Source organism: Melanotaenia boesemani, chromosome 2, assembly GCF_017639745.1.
Source record: "Melanotaenia boesemani isolate fMelBoe1 chromosome 2, fMelBoe1.pri, whole genome shotgun sequence".
NCBI classification, from domain to species: Eukaryota; Metazoa; Chordata; class Actinopteri; order Atheriniformes; family Melanotaeniidae; genus Melanotaenia; species Melanotaenia boesemani.
Window position 1 is genome coordinate 12,762,037 of NC_055683.1, and position 19,952 is coordinate 12,781,988.

At 38.8% G+C, this 19,952-nt stretch overlaps 1 protein-coding gene across 1 annotated transcript in view; it reads left to right on the forward strand.

Annotated features, from left to right (window-relative positions):
* LOC121632357 (glutamate receptor ionotropic, NMDA 2B-like) overlaps positions 1 to 19,952 on the forward strand; it is a 122,432-nt gene continuing 102,480 nt past the window's right edge. Inside the window, exon 1 of the mRNA XM_041973795.1 lies at positions 1 to 66. Coding sequence (XP_041829729.1) covers positions 40 to 66 — 27 coding nt within the window. The 5' untranslated portion in view covers positions 1 to 39. The remainder of the gene's footprint in view (positions 67 to 19,952) is intronic.

The window sequence follows — 19,952 nt, forward strand, 5'->3', positions numbered from 1 at the left end:
TCCCAGTCTGCACCACCATGCTACTTCTGAAAAGGTTGGATGAGACTTTGGCTGGCAAAACACAAGGTAAGACAATATTGATGCATAGGACTCCTTTACAACTTGAGCTGTACCCGCGTTGTCTCTGCCAGAGACCAGCTGAAACGACCCATCTTATCTTGGCCGTGTATGCTTGTGCGTCTGCAGCTCTGCTAAATGTGCACCTCTCCTAAAGCTCAATGATGGATGTTCTTAAACTCCTGAAAGCCTTTTCTTGGTTCGTATCTCACGTCAGGTTTGCTGGAGGGTCAGGATAATGGTTCAAGGTGGAACCTACAGACAAACTGTTTAATCCTTGGTTTGTAACACACACTGCACTTTGATCAATGGCATGCGTCAGTACGTGGACATCCAACCTGACCCAGGTCCTATTGATTATTGGTCTCATTTGCATGCCTCTATAGGCATTGATCAGGCAATTAAAGGATTTGTTGTGACTTTTGTGGCTGACCATTTAGACATATATGCTTGTTAGCTATATTATGGCACTGTAGTGTCTAATGCTAGTATGAACGGTAGATATATGTTTGGTGTGATAAGAAACAAAATCTTGCTCTGTTCCAGCACCATATTAACAAGACAAATGTATTTGCCACAGGAGCCCACGAGAGATCATTATCATAACAGCACAGAAGCTTTCTCATTTATTCTTCTCTGATAAACTCCTTAGTGCTACTTTTTCCTAAAACACAGGCTTGTTGTTGTTCACAGACTTCTTTTTCACCACCTTCATTTATTCCCTTTCTTGCCCTAACCCCTCTTTTTTCTTGCTCTCTCCCTCATCTTCTCCGTCTTTCTCTTCTCATGCACTATTAATCAGCTGTGACGTTTAAAAGACATGAGCCTTGGCGCAAAGGTACAGGAGCGAGGATTGAAAATTCTTCTCTTTTTTTGAGTGAGGGGTGAGAAAGATGAGAGCAAGTAGATGTTGAGAGGAGTTTGAATGTGGGTTGGGGGTAATGGACTATGCACACAGTGTGTGTGAGCACACTACAAATAGTGCCAGTGCACAGTTTCTCCTATTACTTTAAGCAGCTGCCTCAGCCAACAGTAGAGCGACAGTGCAGCTTTGTAATGAAGTGCCTTAGCCCTCTGTCGTTAGCTGAAAGTCACACAGCAGCTTCAGCTGATGCTGATTCTGCAGATTTCCTACTATTGCCTTACGTCAGAAAACATTACCATATAGATGAAATAAGCAGGGATGAGGAATCTCATTTAGAACACCACACCACTGTGTTTTAGAAAAAAATAGGCATTCACACACACAGTTACAGATTATTAGTCTATTAGCCTTTTTTTTAAAGTACAGCAAAGGTTTAGAAAAAGCAAAGGCTGGAATAATGTCTAAAATGAAGACGAATTAGAATAATAATGTCTCATGAGTTTTCAAAAAGCTTTATCTACAACCCTTATGTATCTAAAGCTACATAAGATTCTGGCCCCCTCTTTAGATCAACACAGCTTAGTGCCATTAATTAACTGAAATGTGGCTTTTTCAGTTAACAACAGGCTCCTATTTAGACCCACGGCATCAGTCATACCCAATAAAATGTTAAAATGCACTGAAGCCATTTTTGATGTATGAAATATAAAATGATTCCTTTCAAGGGTGCCCTTCTCATGTCTGCTGATGTGCTGAATGCAGTTAATGGTGCACTCTCCTGCAGAGCAGGACTGAATACGTATGCATATGAGAATAATTAGAATGTTTTATATACACTACAGCTCATAAATTTGGGATCAATTTCCCACTGAATTGAATAGGAAAGTGAGCCCAAACTTTCAAACAGTAGTGTATTTCTTTTTTATTTTATTGTGAAATGTTTTCTTCAATTGTTGCCTCTTCCTAAATTCTGAAGTTAAGCGCTGGGAGATGGAGAAAACAATAAAAAGAGAGGAAGGGTTTGGTAATTATTTCTGGGATGTTAAAAAGCAAAAGAATAAGGGCAGCTGTTTGTTTTCTCAGGCTGACTGACCTCTCATGTGCTTGTGCTCCTGTCTACTTTGTTTTGCCAACAAATGCAAAGGTGGGAAGTACTGTGTGGGCATGTCTCATTAAATCAATAACTTTTACTTGAAGAAACATCCAAGCCTGGCAAAATTACACATTTTCCTCTTATGTAATGAATACCACCCGTATTTATTGTGGTAGACGCCACTGATGCTTATTTATCGTGTAAAATACAGCAGCACTATCAGTCTTATGTGGTTATTTCATTCACATTTAAGCTTTGGTAATGTTTGTTAACACGAGTTAAATTTCTACTGTGAACACAGCTACTATAGCTTGACCCAAAAACACACAGCTAAGATCTGTGCGGTGACATCGATTGGGTTGCAAAACAGCAGATCAATAGAGCTTCACTCATCCTTGCCCCCAGCAGTGGAGCAGTAGCATAAGTCATCTGGAAAACAGCCTGCAGATCCAATCATTAGCTGAGCGCTGCACTTCCAACATTTGCTTTGGTGGCATCTGTTATTTTCTGGCACATCCTCACATGCTGCTGTGAGGAGGCTTCAGGTGCCGTCAATGTTTGTGCTCCAGTTGTTGGATAGATTCAGTGCTGAAGATAATTCTTGATTACCAGAATCGAAACTAGGAACATAGATACTGTTTAAAAATAATTGTAAACATGTGCTTCAGTCAGATTCTGCAGTTGTGTTAGTTGATTATAGATGAGCAAGATGCACCAATGTGATACGGTTACAGCTTTCACCTGTCTCTTTTATTTCACGCACTGTATTTTTCACATTTTTCCACTTGTCTGCATACATTTCTTAACTTAATTGTCTCTTCATCTGTGTAATTGTCTGTGCTATTTGTATATATATATATATATATATATATATATATATATATATATATATATATATATACAACTGACTTGCTGTTTCTTTTCTTTTTCTGTTATGGTACAGGTTGTGTTGTGGAAACAGGTGAGTGGTTTGTTTCACAGATAAGCATCTTTAAACAGCCATGAGCGACAGGAAATGCTTGTGCTCAAGCCTTAAGAAGTGACAATGCAGACTGTTGAATATTTTGTAGTAGAGCCGAGAGAAAAGGATTTATGCAGCTGACTGATGACCCAAACACATTTCTTCATTTTACTGGGTTTATCTTTGAATGGTGTTGAAACAAGGATATAAATTTGTTACTGTGGCTTGGTTCTTCAGTTGTAGTCCAGGCTGAATATGGGTTTTGCGTTTTCGTTCTTAAGAATGACTCCTCATATCCAGCTTATTTTTCTATAATGACCCTTGTGTCCTAGTATGTGATTAATGTTAAACGAAGAGGCTTGATTAATGTGTCGTTACATAGGAGCTGCGACTAATTAATTTCATTTAAACTTCTTTTTCTTCATCGCAGCTCCATTAAGCTATGTTTTTCTATTACATTATGAAAGCCGTGCTAGTCAATAAATCAGTGTATACCAGAAAAAAAAAGATTAGCCTACCCTTCATGATACAGCGTTCTACAGAAGTGGGCTAGGCCCCCCTTTAGTTGTGAGACTAGATGGCAGTGTATCATCAGCAGAGTCACTCACACAAACAAAAAAAAGATCCCATCAGTGATGTTGCAAAGATGAAACGGTCAAGCATGGGCAGTGACCCTGAACAGTCCCTGAATGTGCTCTCTTTTGCTAAAAGAACCAGAAGCGAGGCAACATCTCCCGTCCCTGGTTCAGCTGAAATGTCAAAACTTACCTTCCTTCAATTCACAGTATGATCCGCCAACCTCAAGCTCTCAGCCTCAGTCTGTTCCAAAGCATCCTGCAACCTTTTGCAGTGACTGTTTGCCACTAGATGATATTAAGAGTTATTGATTGGGTTGAGTTAAAGGAAAAACCCCTTTAGGTGTTTAGCAGAAAAGCTCCCAATAGGGAGTTAATGCCTCCCCCGAGGGACCTTATCAACGTACTGTCAAAACTTATGATATGTGGCAGCTAGGCAGCAGAAAGAGGGAAACTGAGAGGTGCAGTGTGGAGTAAGAAGATGCTGCTCTTTCCATAGACAAAAGGAGAAAGCAAAGATGTGACCTGGGTTATTCTAGGGAACACAAGCATAATGGGTTTGTCAAAGTCTGCTTAGACTGAATGCACCTGAATACAATGCAGCTTTCATGCAGCCATTTAACTTCTTCAGTGTGTTCAGTCGATTGTTCCTGCTTGTATCTCGCATTGATTTTGGAAACTCAAAGCTGAGTTTCACAAACATTGAAAATAGTGTAAGATTGTTCAATTGTGAAAGCCTGACCAGCATTTTTCTGCAACTAGATGTTACTTTTATACAACTCACCAGAAAGAAAATTATATATATATATATATATATATATAAAACAAACAAAACAAATTGTCACAGATTGCTAGTTCTGATGTCTAGCGTCTGATAAGGCAGAACAATGTGACACTTTTCTGTTGGCTAAAGAGCAGTTTGCAGCCCATCTGTGGTGCTGTGTCAGTAGTTTTTGATAAACTGAAAATTAAAAATGACTTCTTATTTTTTTAGCCTTCCCTGATAGCAGACACATTTGGACCTAAACCTGGCTACTTTTGGCACATATGGCTCAGTTATGATACTGGCAAGCTTTATGTGGGCCAGATGTGGTCCAGATGTAAATTGCTAACCTGGACTTAGAATTTGGCAAATATTATGTGGGTCACATGTGGTCCATTTATCATTTGTTGGCTTGGCTTGGGTGTGGATTATGGTAAGTGTCGTGTAGGCCAGAAGTAATACAAATATGAGGAGCCATTGTGGGCATATTTTACAGCAATTTTTCTTGTGGGCCACATGTGGTGGTCATGTGGCTGAGTTTTAGCCAAACAGTCAAGGAGTCAATGCGGTAAGTCCAGACCAAATATGTGCCAAGCAAAACTGGAATTTGTATTGTAAAATTTGTAAAAAGTATTTTAGCAGCAAATTCAGTTTCAACACCCGCCAAAAATTACCAGCAAAGCAAAGGCAGAATTTGAGCTTCTCTGTTCTGTGTTTATGTTCTTTTAAAATGAATCTAAACCACTGCTCTAAAAAACCATGACGGCAGAGTTCAGATCATTGACTTGGAGGCCAGACTAGCTTTTTCACTACTGAAGAAAAAATTGTGTTTAGCTAAAAAAAAAAAGTAAAGACAAAGAGAAGGGTTTAAACAGCAAACTGTCTTTCCTGGGATGTAGGAGATATGTTGCAAAACTTACTAAGTACATTAAAGGATTTACCTTTCAATGCTGATTTTTTAATAAAGCATCTAGAAGAACTAAATGCTGTAGGAGGGGTTAAAACCGTGCTGATGTTTTGTCATGTTTTTAACATCAAAATTTGTGAAAGAAGTTGCAAAAAAAGTGTTGTTCATTCAGTCACGTTATTAGTCATCTGATGAATGTTCTTGGCTTTATGCTAGCCTCTATAATTCCTGAGATGAATAATCTTCTCTTCTTATCTACATGCCTCACTGTTCACTAGCTCATCTGTAAGTGTGCCTCTAATTCATTTAATGTTGAGCAAGTATTGTTTAGTGAGGTTTTTCTTAAAACTGTTTTTCATTAAAAAAAAAAAACGTTGCCATCTAAATCGTAAAAATGCAGAGCGTTGCAGGCTGGATGGTTAAGGGAGAACTGAGGCTTCTTATAGAACTCTTTCAGGCCAAGAATTTTATTAAGACTTTGCCATTTTGTACTAAAAAATTCCCTTTTCATGGAATTTTTTTTAGACAATATGGAAACATTAAAGTGGTTGGACACAAGTGTAGCATTACTTTTTTTCTTACCTCTGATTATCTGTCGAATGAATATAACTGATGTGTGACGTGTGTTTTGTATATATATATATATATATATATATAGATATAGATATAGATAGATAGATAACTGGCACTGGAAGATGCTGACAAGACAGTGTCTTTCCTATGTATTAGAAGTAGTTTTACATACTATGCTGATGGAAGCTCAAAGCCTCATATTTCAATCAGTTTCCCCATGTATAAGAAAGAAACACACTTTTCTGTCAGCATAGAACAATCTCTGTTTTGACACCTCCATAATAAATTCTTGTCCAGGCCCACTGTTATAACAAAAATCCCCTCTGACATTATCTGTAACTGCTGCCCAGTTGTCTGATATCTATTATAAAGTCTGGATACCCTCAGGCTGACATAATATAGTGTCTTCTTTATTGCTCTGAATCTTCATCTATATACCTTGTTCTGTATTCACTGTGTGTATGTATGAAAAAAAAGAATAAGAGGAAAAGGAGAGTTATGATCGGCAGCTTACACAAATATGTAGAGAACACCTGAAGATTGAAAGAGACTTTTATTTGCTAATCTGATGTGCCATGGTTTATTTGGGAGTTGTCCAAATAACTACTTGGAAAAAACTTGGCAGATATTTAGCTGTAACATATGACTAATGTCACAATCACTCAGCAGCATACTATCTATTAGCTAATCAGATCCATTAAAACTAAAACATTGCCACAACTGATTGGAATAGCTGAGAAAACATCTGTCTGCTTAGAGAGGCCCCCACTATGTACTTTTTTCTGTTTTGCTTTTATATTGTGATAGATCAGTTATGTAATTGAAGAGGTGGTATGGACACGCTTGAATAGTTAAAGTTGAGAGACAGTGTTCATTACTTACACACTGAGCCTTGTGCACCTTTATAAAAAATGGATTATTTCACAGTATGTGTATGTATCATTCAGACTGATGCAGCCTTCTCACGTGTGCTGGTACGGATGGGTGGGAGGTGGGTCAGTGAGCACGTCAGTGCATACTCGTGTGTGTTTCAGGGGTTATGCATGCACACTTGAGTGTGTATGTGCTTTCACTTTGATTTCTGTCATGATTGGGAGTGAGCCAGACCCTAGGAAAAAAAAAAAAATCAATCAGTGAGAGTGACGAAGAACGGGAGAGCTGCAAAAACACAGAAAAAGACACACACAGCGAAGACCTGGACTGTAGCTGGAAACCATTGAAAATAAGCGCAGGAATAATAAAAAGCACAGAAACTGTGAGCTTTTTCTGTTTTCACTCAAGTGTTGCTTAAGTGTTGAACAACTTCTTGCTTACCACCTAGTTCACTCATGTAATATGGCTCCTTTTTCCCCATCCCCCCTGTTTCCTCACTGCTTTCTATGTCATTTTAGAGGGACTCTGCTCTGGATCATTTTTTTCTCAAGTAATTCTCCATCTCTTTCTCTCTTTTCTTTTCTGCATTTATCTCTCTTTTCTCCCTTACACTTTTAATTAAAATCTGTCTGTTTCAAGGGATTTAGCCGTGGTGGTGTTTAAATGGAGGGCGTGACATAAACATAACATGACTGTCAGACCAAAACAAATTTTATCAGGCCAGGTTAAATTTGCATTGTAAGGGTGACTAATCAGGCTTTTTAAAGATGTATAATACAACACCAGATGGTATAATAAAGGAGCAAATAATCAAGCAAATACAAATTTTAATACTTTTCAAATTCATATTAGAGTTGAAGTTGTAGATTCTCACTTTTCAAAAGGCTCATCTAAAATGACGAAAAGAACTGTAAAATACTCGTCAGCTATTGTTTTCATATTAATGCTCCGTTTTATGGCAGGACAAAGTCATTACATTAACTGGATTAATGTTACTGACATCAGTGCACCAAATGAAATAAACAACTACATAAAAATATGTAATTAAAATCATTGTGGCGTAAGTGGATACATTTATACACTCATTCATTTTCTAACTGCAAACAGCAAAAACATAATAAATACTCCACAGCTTAAAAGAAAAATCACACAAAATAATAATCCACCAGTAAGGTAACAAAACAAACATGCCTGTGACAGCAGGTAGTGTCACAGTGAATAAGACTATTTGAATGGTAGCCCAGTTTTTCCCATAATTTTAAAAAACATTTATTTTTTTGTTGCAGTCATAAATGCTTACCTAAACTATCAGTCCAATTCATATATATATATATATATATATATATATGTATATATTTATAAACATATCAGCACACATTTACACAGAGCCCACCACATTTCTATGAGAAGTGAGATGCTTCCTCACCTCATGAGTGTATAGCTGCCCCTCTGCTTCTCTCCCCATCAGTCGTTTTCTATGGTGAACTCACTCTCCCTGGTGATTGGGAGCCTGTGGTTGGGTCTACATAAATCAAGATGTTACCACCGGCACTATAAGGCTACTTTTTAATTAAAACTGTGAATCAGTCTGCCCTGATTATGAATTGTACTCCACTGCCGTTAAATAAAATATACAGGGCTCGCATCTTTCTCTCCCTCTTCATGTTCTTCTCTCTGTCTCACTTAGTCTGCTCCTTCCTTTCTCTTTTTCAGTTTCTCTTTCGTTACTTGCAACTCAATTTTCCACCAGAAATTGAGAATGGGTACAGCAATCCTTGGCTGCGCACAGCAACTGAAGGCTGACAGCATTGTGAAATAGCTGAGGAGCTTAGTGGTTGCATAAATATAATAACTCAATATGGAGAGGCTGGGCCCAGTGGGGTCAACACTATTATATTACACAAAACAGCCAGGAGGACAAAAACACCACTAAAAGACACTAGGCCAGTGAACCTTGTTTACCACTTACTGCCAGTCCTTTAATTGTGTTGCAGCTGGTGAAATATGTTGTTGTTGGGCTGGGTGATCCTATCAAAGAGAGAGCAGTTGGTTATTACTATCATAACAAGAGATTTTGACCACCGGTCTTATTGGATGAGACGTAAATGCATACTATATGGCTCCAGTTTTTTTATGCCTTAGTGAAGACTGAAGCAGCAGGAGGCAAGAATGGCTCTTTTTACTGTCAAAGGGCAGCGACAGTAGCACAGCTATACTGTCAAACGAAATAAATACCACCCAAATCCATTAATATATTTATATGTAGAACAGTTAGTTTTAAAAGCTTCTCTCAGGAGTACCACCAGGTTCAAGCTTAACAACATGTCTCCTTCAAGGACCCTATTGCTAATTTATGACCTTTGCGTGTCTTGCAAGCACAATTGACATCATCCTAGGGAGATAGGGGATGAGCCAGACCTCTTCGGAGTAGAATTCAGCTCAATAGAGCGCAGCATCGGAGCCCAGACGCAGTGCAGAGCTGCCGCGGCTGCTTCGCTTAACATTATATCAGCAAGCGAGCGCAGGATGAAACGACTAACAGGATTTCAATCTCACAGCTTTGCACAAACAAACTCATGAATGATAATGGGTTGCTAATTGAAGGTACTGGAGCAATTCACCCCTCTGACTAAGCCACTGCAAATGGAGTCCTCCTGGTAGCCATGGCGACAGGCGCGGAAATGCTCCGGAGGTCTCCTGACCTGAGCTGCTGTCAGATCATCTTTTACACATGCTCCCTTTAGTCAGTGCCACCATTTGGTTTTATTTACATATATGAATATTTATAATTAAACATTTTGCAGTTGGTGCAACTGTTTTAAAAGTTAAGTGTAGGTTGCTGTTAAATGTCTGGATTTCAGATACAAATGATTTCATCGTTTTTAAAAAAAATATTTTCACGGTAGCTTAGATGTTATTGCATCTTAATGATTTAATTTCAGACTGTGCATCCTCATTAAACAGTTAAAACACCAATGAAATTGATAGTTTTTGCATGTCTGCACTCAGTCACCAACAGCATCAGCGTTGTCACACAGCTGGGATCAGGAGCATCTCGGGGTTCAGTATTTTAACCATAGACACTTTGTATGTTGTGGCAAAACAGGTAACCAACTACCAACCTTGCATTTAGCAGAGTCCATTATAACACCAGAGCCAGAGCCACCCCAGACTGTGGTTGGGGGTGGCCCTGTGACTTGGCAACAGGTTTTTACAGTGGGAACTGTAGTGACAGCAGAGTTGTCCTTGACACTGAATTTCTGCCAGCAGCAAGGTTGTCTTTGTGCAAAAGACCACACACACTGACCTTGCAGTGGATGGTAGCAGGCAAAAATGCATTTCCTTACAAGTAACAGATCCACTTCTTTAATCTGATTTTTTTTTTTTTTTTTAATCATCATATGAGAGGAATATGTTCTTTGGCATCACTAAAACTATTTTATATTTGCCTTCAAGGGACATCTAGTCATGCTAGTTTTGGATCAGTAAAGCTGACTTAGCATTGTGGAGACCAGTCTTACTCTGATGCCACAGTTTGGTGTCCACCTGTGGCAGTGTGTTCCTGTCTGCTCCTTTTCTTGCGATGTCTACCCCTTTAGTTGGCCAGTCTGACTAACTGTCTCTTTGTGTATCTCAGTGGCTGTTGCCTGTCTGTATGTTGTGCTGCTGTCTCCGGGGTGCACATCTTTCTCAGGATGAGCGTTGGATGGCATTAAATCCAGGGGACATCCGTTGGAGAGACACTCTTAGATGTCATTATCCCTGTGGGGAGTCTCATCATCATCCTCCAGCAGAGAGGCGCTCAGCACAACAGCCCGGGAAGGCTGCATGAGAGACAGCCATGACAGCCTTAGGTTGGGAGGAAAATTGTGATGCTGATGCTAAAAAACAAAAAACACTAGCAAAAAAGGCTGGAGATGAAGGCAGTCTCCGTGGGCGTGGACTTTTTGTGTGCGCGTGTGTGTGTTACTGTACAAAAGCCTAAGACGGTAAAAACCTAACCCTCCTGCAGCTTCTAATCATAGTAAGGCTTGTGCAAGAATACCTGGAATTAATTGAAAATATCTAAAATTAGCAACAGAACTGATAGCTCAAAATGAAAGTCATCAGTCAATTTTAGGCCTAAGGGGGTGGTGAGGAGATAGCTCTTTTGGTGTATTAGCTGTGGTGGTATGAATTAGAGAAGTCTGTAAAAGATTATGGGCTACTTTACATGACTTGTTTGCTTTTCAGTGTTTTCACAGACTCATTTGAATCTGTTTGCTCAGATGGCCATTCATCGAATTTTACAGAAAGGAAAATTAAGGCGTCAAAAATTAAGCTGTTAAAGTTTCTCAGAATTAATATGCATTTACTGTATTGACACACTTGTCCTACAGGCTGGGATACGCCATGCTTTTGTTTATGCATTCCGATCATACTCATGTTTGTGAGATACAGAATTTTTACTTGTGGAGGCAGATTTTGAATGTGCAGCCATTATTTTTTCTTTGTTAGCAACAAGTCCAACTAAGTATTAACTTTTATTTATTGCTTCCACAATAGAGTGGTGTAGAATGCACAGCCTTGTTGTTCCTCTAGTAAATAGACACAAACATACTTAGTCTCACAAAGAACTTGCACACCTACTGCACTAATCCAAAAAGACAGAATCCTGCTGCCAAAAATATCAGCTTGGAATGAGATGGATGGAGATTATTGTGGCTCTAATCTGTGAAAGCTGACAATAAAACATTTAAAATGATTACAACACTGTTATTGCCACAAAGGGGGGGGCATTACATTGTGTGGTCAATTTACGACACGTTACCTAACAACACCACCTAGGTTTGTTCCAGCCTAGGAACTCAAGCCCATAACAAATCATACCAGAAAGATAAAAAATGTCTTCAAAAAGCATGTTATGATATGATACTATAACACACTCCATCTGTCCATTCCTATATTTGGTGAGGTGATTTATTCCACACTGTAGCCAAACTGTTAATTTCCCTCTGCAAACTATGGCTTACAGACTCCGCTTGTGCCATCCTGCCCATTACTGTTACCAGCTTTCACTGTCTCACACCGGCCTGAGTACTAGAACATCCAGTAAAACAAACAACAACAACAACAAAAAAGACATAAAACATAACCATGCAACTAAAAATCTAAAATCCATAAAGCACTCAATACAACATGCAGTAAAATCTAAAGAAAACATTCAGCAAATGTGGCAAAAAAAACCAAAACATGCATCAATCAGCCCTTGTATGTTTAACGGTGCCATATCTTGTCTTTTCATGTCTTCAGTCTTACCTTTCAACAGACTGGGGCAAGTCTCCACATTCATAAACACTCTGCAAAGGTCTTTCACAATGACACATGGGCTGAGACGTTAATGCTGATGTAATGCATCTGAGGAAGAGAAGGTGAGAGATAAAAAGAGACAGAAGGAAAATAAAAGAAAATTAAGGAAGGAAGAGAAAAAGGAGAGAGTGAAGAAAGGGATTTTAGCAGAGGAGCCACAACTCATGGAGAAGATTAAGTGTCCCCTCTGTGCAGCAGAGTAGGTGTAAATAGAAATGTGTCCCTGGGAGAGATCCCAGAGACCAAGTGCTTATCTCTCTGAGTGTTGTCAAAACACATTTGTCACTCTGAAGTATCCAAGTGTCTTTGTGTCTATATGAGACTTGATATGCAAAAATAAACAGCTGATGTAAGATGTAAGATGATTAGCAACAACTGTGCATGCCGGCAAGGACAGACAGCCAGGACAAAAACAATACACATCACCTGTGACTAGACAAAACTGTTTTCACTCTGGTCTGACCCCTGGGTTGACGGACAAGCGAGGAACGAGCAAGTTGATCGTGCATCATCCCGAAGTCTGACTCCCTCAGCTGCAGAACCAGCACATCATCAAACAGCTTGTACTCATTCAACAGCTGCTACATTTCACAAAATGATGAGAAAATGCTTCACATTGTGACTGTCTCTGCCCAGTAAATTAGCCAAGGGAGTTTGGGGCTCTGGTGAAGCCGCACTCTTCCCCTCACAATGTGCTGCATCCTGTGGGAGCATCTTTGGGCGGCTTGTGGTCTCCCTTCGATGCTTTGTGGCCTGCATGCTGCCAGAAACAGCTAATGGGAGCCCACAAAGCATATCTACATAATGGCTATTTCAATAAGAATCAGTATCTAGTATCAAATGTGTTGTTGGTAAGCTGGAAGATGCACTGTTGCCTCACTACATAAAGTCACATGTTGCAGACAATTTACCATTTTGTCCAAAACAAACAACAACAACAACAAAAAAAAACAAAACAAAACAAACAAAAAAAAAAGAACAAAGAAAAACCTAGAAGCAAAGACATGAGAACCTTAAAATTTCATTACAGTTTTCAGGTTATTCTGCAGCTGCTGGTGTCTTGCACAAATTTGACCTGTATGGGAGACAAGTCTGGAAATGCTTTTAATGTCCAAAACACATTTGAGCAAAACTAGAGTTTGCCAGTGATCATAAATCACTTTGGAGCAGCATGCTCTGCACTCTGCTGTTTAACAGTAGACATATTTGGAGACTGAAGATTGCCTGTTATGAGTTGTGAACTATGGTATTTGAAATGTTATGGTTTGGGCTTACATGGCTACCTTTAGAAAATTTGCTGCTTGCAATCATTGATTCGACTTTGAATTCCTCAAACAAGGTTAGACCATGGACCTTTTTAGTATGATCCATCCATTAATTTTCTATACCACTTATTTTTTTTTGGGATCATGGGGAGGCTGGACCTTATCCCAGCGATTAGCAGGCAAGAGGCAGGGTACAGGGTTTAAAGCTAGTCACAGCCCAAATTTTAATTCCATTGAAATTTGTATGTGGATGAACATCCTTAAACAGTTTCCAGCTAAAGGACTTTTACTTGAAAACCTTGTAAAATATTTCAAGTGTCCTACCACATCAGACAGCAAAATTTAGGTCAGTGCTAGCCCTAAGACCCCTGAAAAATATTAATATCCTATTGATAATCTAAGGCAAGGCCAGGCATGTTTATTTGTATAGCACATTTTATGTACAAGACAATTCAAAGTACTTTACATAAAACATCAAAAGCATTACAGATGGTGCAAAGACAGCATTACAAAGTAGTAAAGGACAAAAATAGCAAAAATCACAATAAAATCATAATAAAATCATACATTGAATTGAAATAATTCAAAGCAAGATAAGTTCAAAGTTAGTTAACGTAGTTGTAGTTAAAGTAATGATTGAAAAGGTCAAATTTTTTCAGGGTTGTGTTTAAGTATAACACATTTTATTTGCAGGTAAATAATTAAAGTGGATCAGATGCCAACAAGAATGATCATTGTACTGAATTTTTCCACTTCACTGTTGTCTATAACAGCAAAAAGTAACTCAAACTTAATCATGTATCGGATTTTATTAAAGTTTTTGAGTGGGCCAACAAGCATCAGATGCCTTACCATACTGTGAGATGATCAACAGAACAGGACCATATTCTCTGATAAAGCTGAGATGACAGAAGCTGACATATTATAGTATATACAAGTAACTGAATGGAGGATATAATGCTATTGGAAAACATCAGTGCAATACATACATGTTTCTTAAACTAAGTACTTGGCACTTGGTCAGAACTGACCTGACACTCAGATGGCTCTAAGTATTCAGAAGCCTCGTATTAATTTTAGATTTAATCCATGTCTGTGGTTTAGCATTTACAAGATTTTCCCTGACTTCTTTTATACATCAACAGGATTTGGGCTGGTGGCCAGCTAAAATGTTTATAATCTTAATTCTATCAGTTCATTAAGAACAGCTACTTCATGCTCCCTTGTAATTGGTTAAAGCAGCATGATTTGTCTAAGGACTAAATTTACATTACATTTAATGCATGATCTACCGTCAGTGAAGACTTGGGCTGTTTGCCAACAGAGCGCGGATCAACTTAAGCTTATCATATTTGATCTTAAAGAGGTTCCTGTAACTTTTAGGGATCATGATATATTTTAAGAATGGTTTTATAAATACATCCTTCACATCTTCATCTTCATTCAGCTGTGTCAAGTGGTTTCTATAACTGAACCACAATCTATCTCTATGACACTGATGAGAAAAACACACAAAATACAATGTTTAAAATCTTTATTATTATTTGAAAAAGAAAAAGACATTAAATAAATACAGTTTAAAGTTAACACTTTGCTCCAGAGGATGCTTGAAGAACAGAATCCCTCTTCTGTCAGTGAAGTGAAAATGAATATATAGATATGTGGCTGATGTTGAAGAGTCTGTTCGCAACACCCCAATTGCAGCAGTTTGCGGGAAAGACAGAGATCAGCTTTCAATATCACATCTTGTCCAGACAAATATAGCTTCATATAACATGGAGAAGCTCTCTGAATGGGCTGTTTGATGCTGCAGAAGGAAATTAGTTTGGTCACCCAGGACTCTTGCAGCTCATCGTGAATGTGAGGCCCAACAGAGGCACTAAAAAGTAGGGGAGTTGTACAGCTGCAAGCGACTGCAGGATACAACTCTGTTCATCAGGTTACACACATGTGGACACATTCAGTGTGCAAAGGCGTAATCATAGACTCTTCTTCCTGACATAATTATCCCATAAAATCTCTAATTATCCATATGTTCAGATGAAAAATAAGATGTACCAGATATATCAACTTTCTTCTCAAAACTATTTTAGCAAAGCCTTATAGTCTACTAGTTTCTTTTAGATTTTATTTTTAACAATATTATATCACAGCTCAATAAAAGTAGGCATTACCTAACAAACTATTTTTAAACATGAACTTCAAGAAACTCATTTTAGGGCTCGGGTATTCTGTTTCCCTCCACCCACCAACCACAGTGCCATAGATGTGTGTATTGTTTGTGTGTGTTGACAACCGCCCCCGTGTCTCACTGCTGTGTGGTCAAAAAGGTTGTCCAGGTAACGTTTCCTTTCATCACCTGTCAGCAGTTGTTCTCTGGGTCAGTGCAAGGTGCCGCCTGAGGTTTTGGCCTTGAGTCGCAAAGATCACGCAAACAGCTTGAGAAGATATTTGTCAGGAATGGCTGCCATTTATGGTGTTACTTTCTGCAGAACTCTAAAAGTTACAGATGAGATTTCTCCTCATTTTACATTCCTCACAATGAAATCATAAGCTAGCAGTGACGACAGAACTGTCGTCACTCACTCAGAAAGTGTGCGTGGGTTTGACAAAACGCTTGGTACCTCTGTTGCTGCTGCTCTCTACATGTGAAGCTTCTCGTCTTAATGTTTTTTTTTCTATTACAAGAAAAAATGAAGCACGCCTGACTTAGTGCTAATGTCCATGCACCACTGATGTCTAAAGTCCTCCATAGAGATTAAGAAAGATTGTCTTTCTGTGCCATCATCTGCTGTCTTCCTTAATATCAAACTAGGCAGTTAATATGAAAAATTGTCAGTTGCCTTTTGTCCCCTGGTTTTCATGCAAATAATGCCAACGACAAAGTTGACACTTACTACATAATGAGAAGAGGATGATGAGAGAGCGCGAGCACAAGAGAGAGATAAGTGGGAGGATTGAGAAGAAGCATTGTTCAGTGACAAAAAAATGATAGAATTAAGAAAGAGGGAGCTACATAGTTTAAAAAGGATAGGGGGAGGGGTATGGGAAGAAGAGAGAGCAATGGGCTCCTCAGTGTCCCCTCTTTCTGGAAATCAAGACCATTACGGCAATAGATTGGCCCTGAAGTCCCAGCAGACACGTGATCTCAAAGCTTGGCTGGACTGCTTTGGTGAGGAGGGGGAAAGTGATGAGCGCTGCATCAGAACACCATGTACAAACACACGTCCAAACACAAAATCGCACGCACACCACCTTCCACCTCCACAGCAGACTGCACAGACAGTTTTGCATGAATATTTATCAGAAGACTTTATGAGTTCACACATTAGACCAGCATTTCTCTCATAATCTAATGGATCAGAGGTTTGGCAATGAGTCTAGTATCCAGCTGATTTCTCCCTTCATCAGTATGCAGTGCGATGACCCGCGCTGTGGCCTGGTCGCACCCCCGGGGCACCAGGGACTTGCCTTCTCAAAATGCTTCCACAGACCGAAAAACCCTTTAATACTGTCATGTGCAGTCTGCCGTTGAATCACTTTCAAATCAAAGTGAGCACATTGCTGAAGATTAGAGCTAAGGTTATGTATTTGTGCTGGCTTTCATTTAAACAAAAACCAAAAATATCAGCGCTTACAGAGACCAAACCAAATTAATCAACTAAACATATGTTTGTACTGACCACAGGCACATAAACCATTCTTGGTTCTGATGCTGTGTAGATTAATCACAACAACAGAGCATGTTAGGATTGGAACGGAATGCTCCTCAATCCTATATACAGCACAATCCTAATTCCCAGGATGCTGGGATGTTGTGTAAAATGTTATTAAAAACATAATGCAACGATTTGCAAATCTCAAAGAACCTTATTTTATTCCCAATAGAACATTAACAACATATTAAATGTTTAAACTGTTTCCATAAACAATATTAGATCATTTTGAATTTGATGGCAGCAACAAGGTGATGTTTGCCATTCTTTCTTGTCTCTTGAAATTCCTCCTGACTGAATATTTTGACAATATTATACACTGTAGTTGATGAGATCTTCATTTATTTAGCTAATTACCATTTTTCTGAAATTGTTCTATAATTTTTAAATGCAGTTTGTCTCAGCTTGGCAAACTTCTGCCTGTGTTTACATCTGGGAAGCTCTGCCTTCCTGAAATGCTTCTTTTACACCCAGTCATGTTACTGACCCGTTGCCAGTTAACCTAACTAGTTGTCAAAGGATTTTCCAGTCGAATTTGATTTGTGTCAATTACTTTTCCAGCCTTCTTTTTGCCATCAAATTCAAAATGAGCTAATATTTTTCATGCTATGGTAAAATGTCTCAGTTTCAACATTTGATATGCTGTTTTTGTTTTATTGTTTAAATAAAAAAAGGGCCTATGAGATTTGCAAATCATCGAATTCCATTTATATTTTACACAGCGTCCTACATTTTTTCTAATATGCTGCTGGTTGTACATCTGTAAAGCCTGACAGTGCTTGGACTGTGGAACCCTTTCTGTTAGTAAAAGCTGTGTGATTGGGGGAAAAAAAGAGAGATGGGGAAGACAATTACAGAGTTGTAATATCTGCATCATGCTCATAATCCCTGTTCTGTCAACTTTCTGCTTGAACGGGATGAGCCACGTAGACCTTGAAAATAATTAATTACCATTACCTTCTTTATTGTCCATTTGGGCCCATTTAGTACCTGCTTTTGTTTGTTTAGAGTGCATAACTGCATACTGTCTCCTTACCTAATTGGCCGATGCAATGTGGCATCTGGTCAGTAACCAAAAGCAGTCATGAGACAGCATTCAGAGCGGAAGGGAAAATGTAGTCCCGCTGCTTTAGTGGGAATATAATCTGCATTTGACTGTGAACATAAATACATACACTAGTAAGAAAGATAAAACCTCTGACAGATGACAAGGTTAACATTGATCAGGCTTTCATGAGGATGTCTTTCAGCTAAAGTTCTTCACTTAAACCAGACAATGTCATTTTGTTGTCTAAACCACATTAACCAGTCAGTGTGAACAAAACTATAAATGGATCTCAAAAGAAGCTCTCCAGGATAAAAGTCCTGCAACCTAACTGACTATACATTAAAACAACCTACTTTAGGCAAGTTGATCACTGAAAAAATACAGAAGGATGTGCCCAAACCTTAGATTTTGTATATTTTCAAGTCTCCAGATGATTTAAAATGTCCTGTGTTGTTGTGTCCAACTCACAGTTCTTTAGAAGATATGTGCTCACTGATTTCTTTCCTTGCAAATCAATCTCTCTGTATTTCCTTGTCATAGAATCATCCTAATGAAAAAACCCAATTGTACCATACACCTAAAATCTGCAGGTGCAGATGCACTAGCTGCAGTGAGAAGTGCTCACAGCTTTATCTCCTTCTGAAGCTGCTGTGTTACATTTACAGCTCCATGTAAACGTGTTTCTTCAAAATTAAACATCTTGGATTGTAGCTACTATTTCAGGTTTGTCTTTAAAATCTTAAAACAATAAGTCTTCTGTCAAAAAATGCTCACACTGTCCAGTCATTTGTGGCTTTAGTTCCCTCATATTTGTCTTTTTTTACTAACTTCTGACAAGGAAGTAGTAGACTCTAAATTTCTTTTCTTCTCAATAGAGATGCAAATTTGCAAGAACAGGATACAGTGAAATAAATGGTTTCCTACAAACACTAAAATGTTTCTGCATGTCCATTCAGGAAACATTCTCATATATTTGTTATTATTATTATTATTATTATTATTATTATTATAATTTAAAAAAAGCACAAGTGTGTGAGTTAATGGGACCTTCATGTTCTTGAGCTGTTGTAAACTTTGGCCCACCAGTGTGTAACTGATACGGCTGCTCTGTGCACAGTGTGGGTAATGGAGCAAGTGGTGGGTGAGACGCGAGGGCTGCTGACGGGGAAATGGGGTCATTTACTGTCATAACATCTCTTGTGCTGTGTACAGTTTAATGCACGCCTTTTTTGTTTCTTCATGAAATATTCTTTTACTCACTATGGCTCTTTTTAATGGCCTCATATTTCTGAATGATCATTGAAGTTACACATTGCGTTGGCTAATGTAATCTGCACCCCGGGGGTGTGACTTTGTTTCGAGTGATGATGTGTGTGTGCAGGATACTTTATCCGTGTGTGTGAGTGAGAAAAAGATACAGAGTAAGATGGTAGATTTGGTTAGTGGATGGATGGCAAACAGCAGGTTCGTATGTGTGTGTGATTAAAAGTAAGTTAATCTCTGTGTGAGAGGACTTTGTGTGTTAAAAAACACCCACTTTAATAACACACAGCAGAGCGAGTGCACTCTGGGTTACGTCGCTTCATTCACATGATCAATGCTTATTACAAGACGTCTCTGAATGCTGGTGTGTGTGTGTGTGTGTGTATCTCTGTGTCCATCATCTGTGTTGGTACATGTGCGCATGTAGGCCTATTTTAATTGTTGCCATGGAAACAGAGTGCTGCCAGAGAAGTCCAGATTCAAAGAGGGCATCTCTTTCTCTCTCTTCCTCACTCTGTAATTCTCTCCCCGCCTTCTTTCTTGTTATTCCTCCATCCCTTTCTCTGATTTTTTCTAATCTTTTTTGCTCCTCTTCTTCCAAGCTTACACTGTTGCCCTTCTCTTGTTTCCTCCCCTCTCCCCAC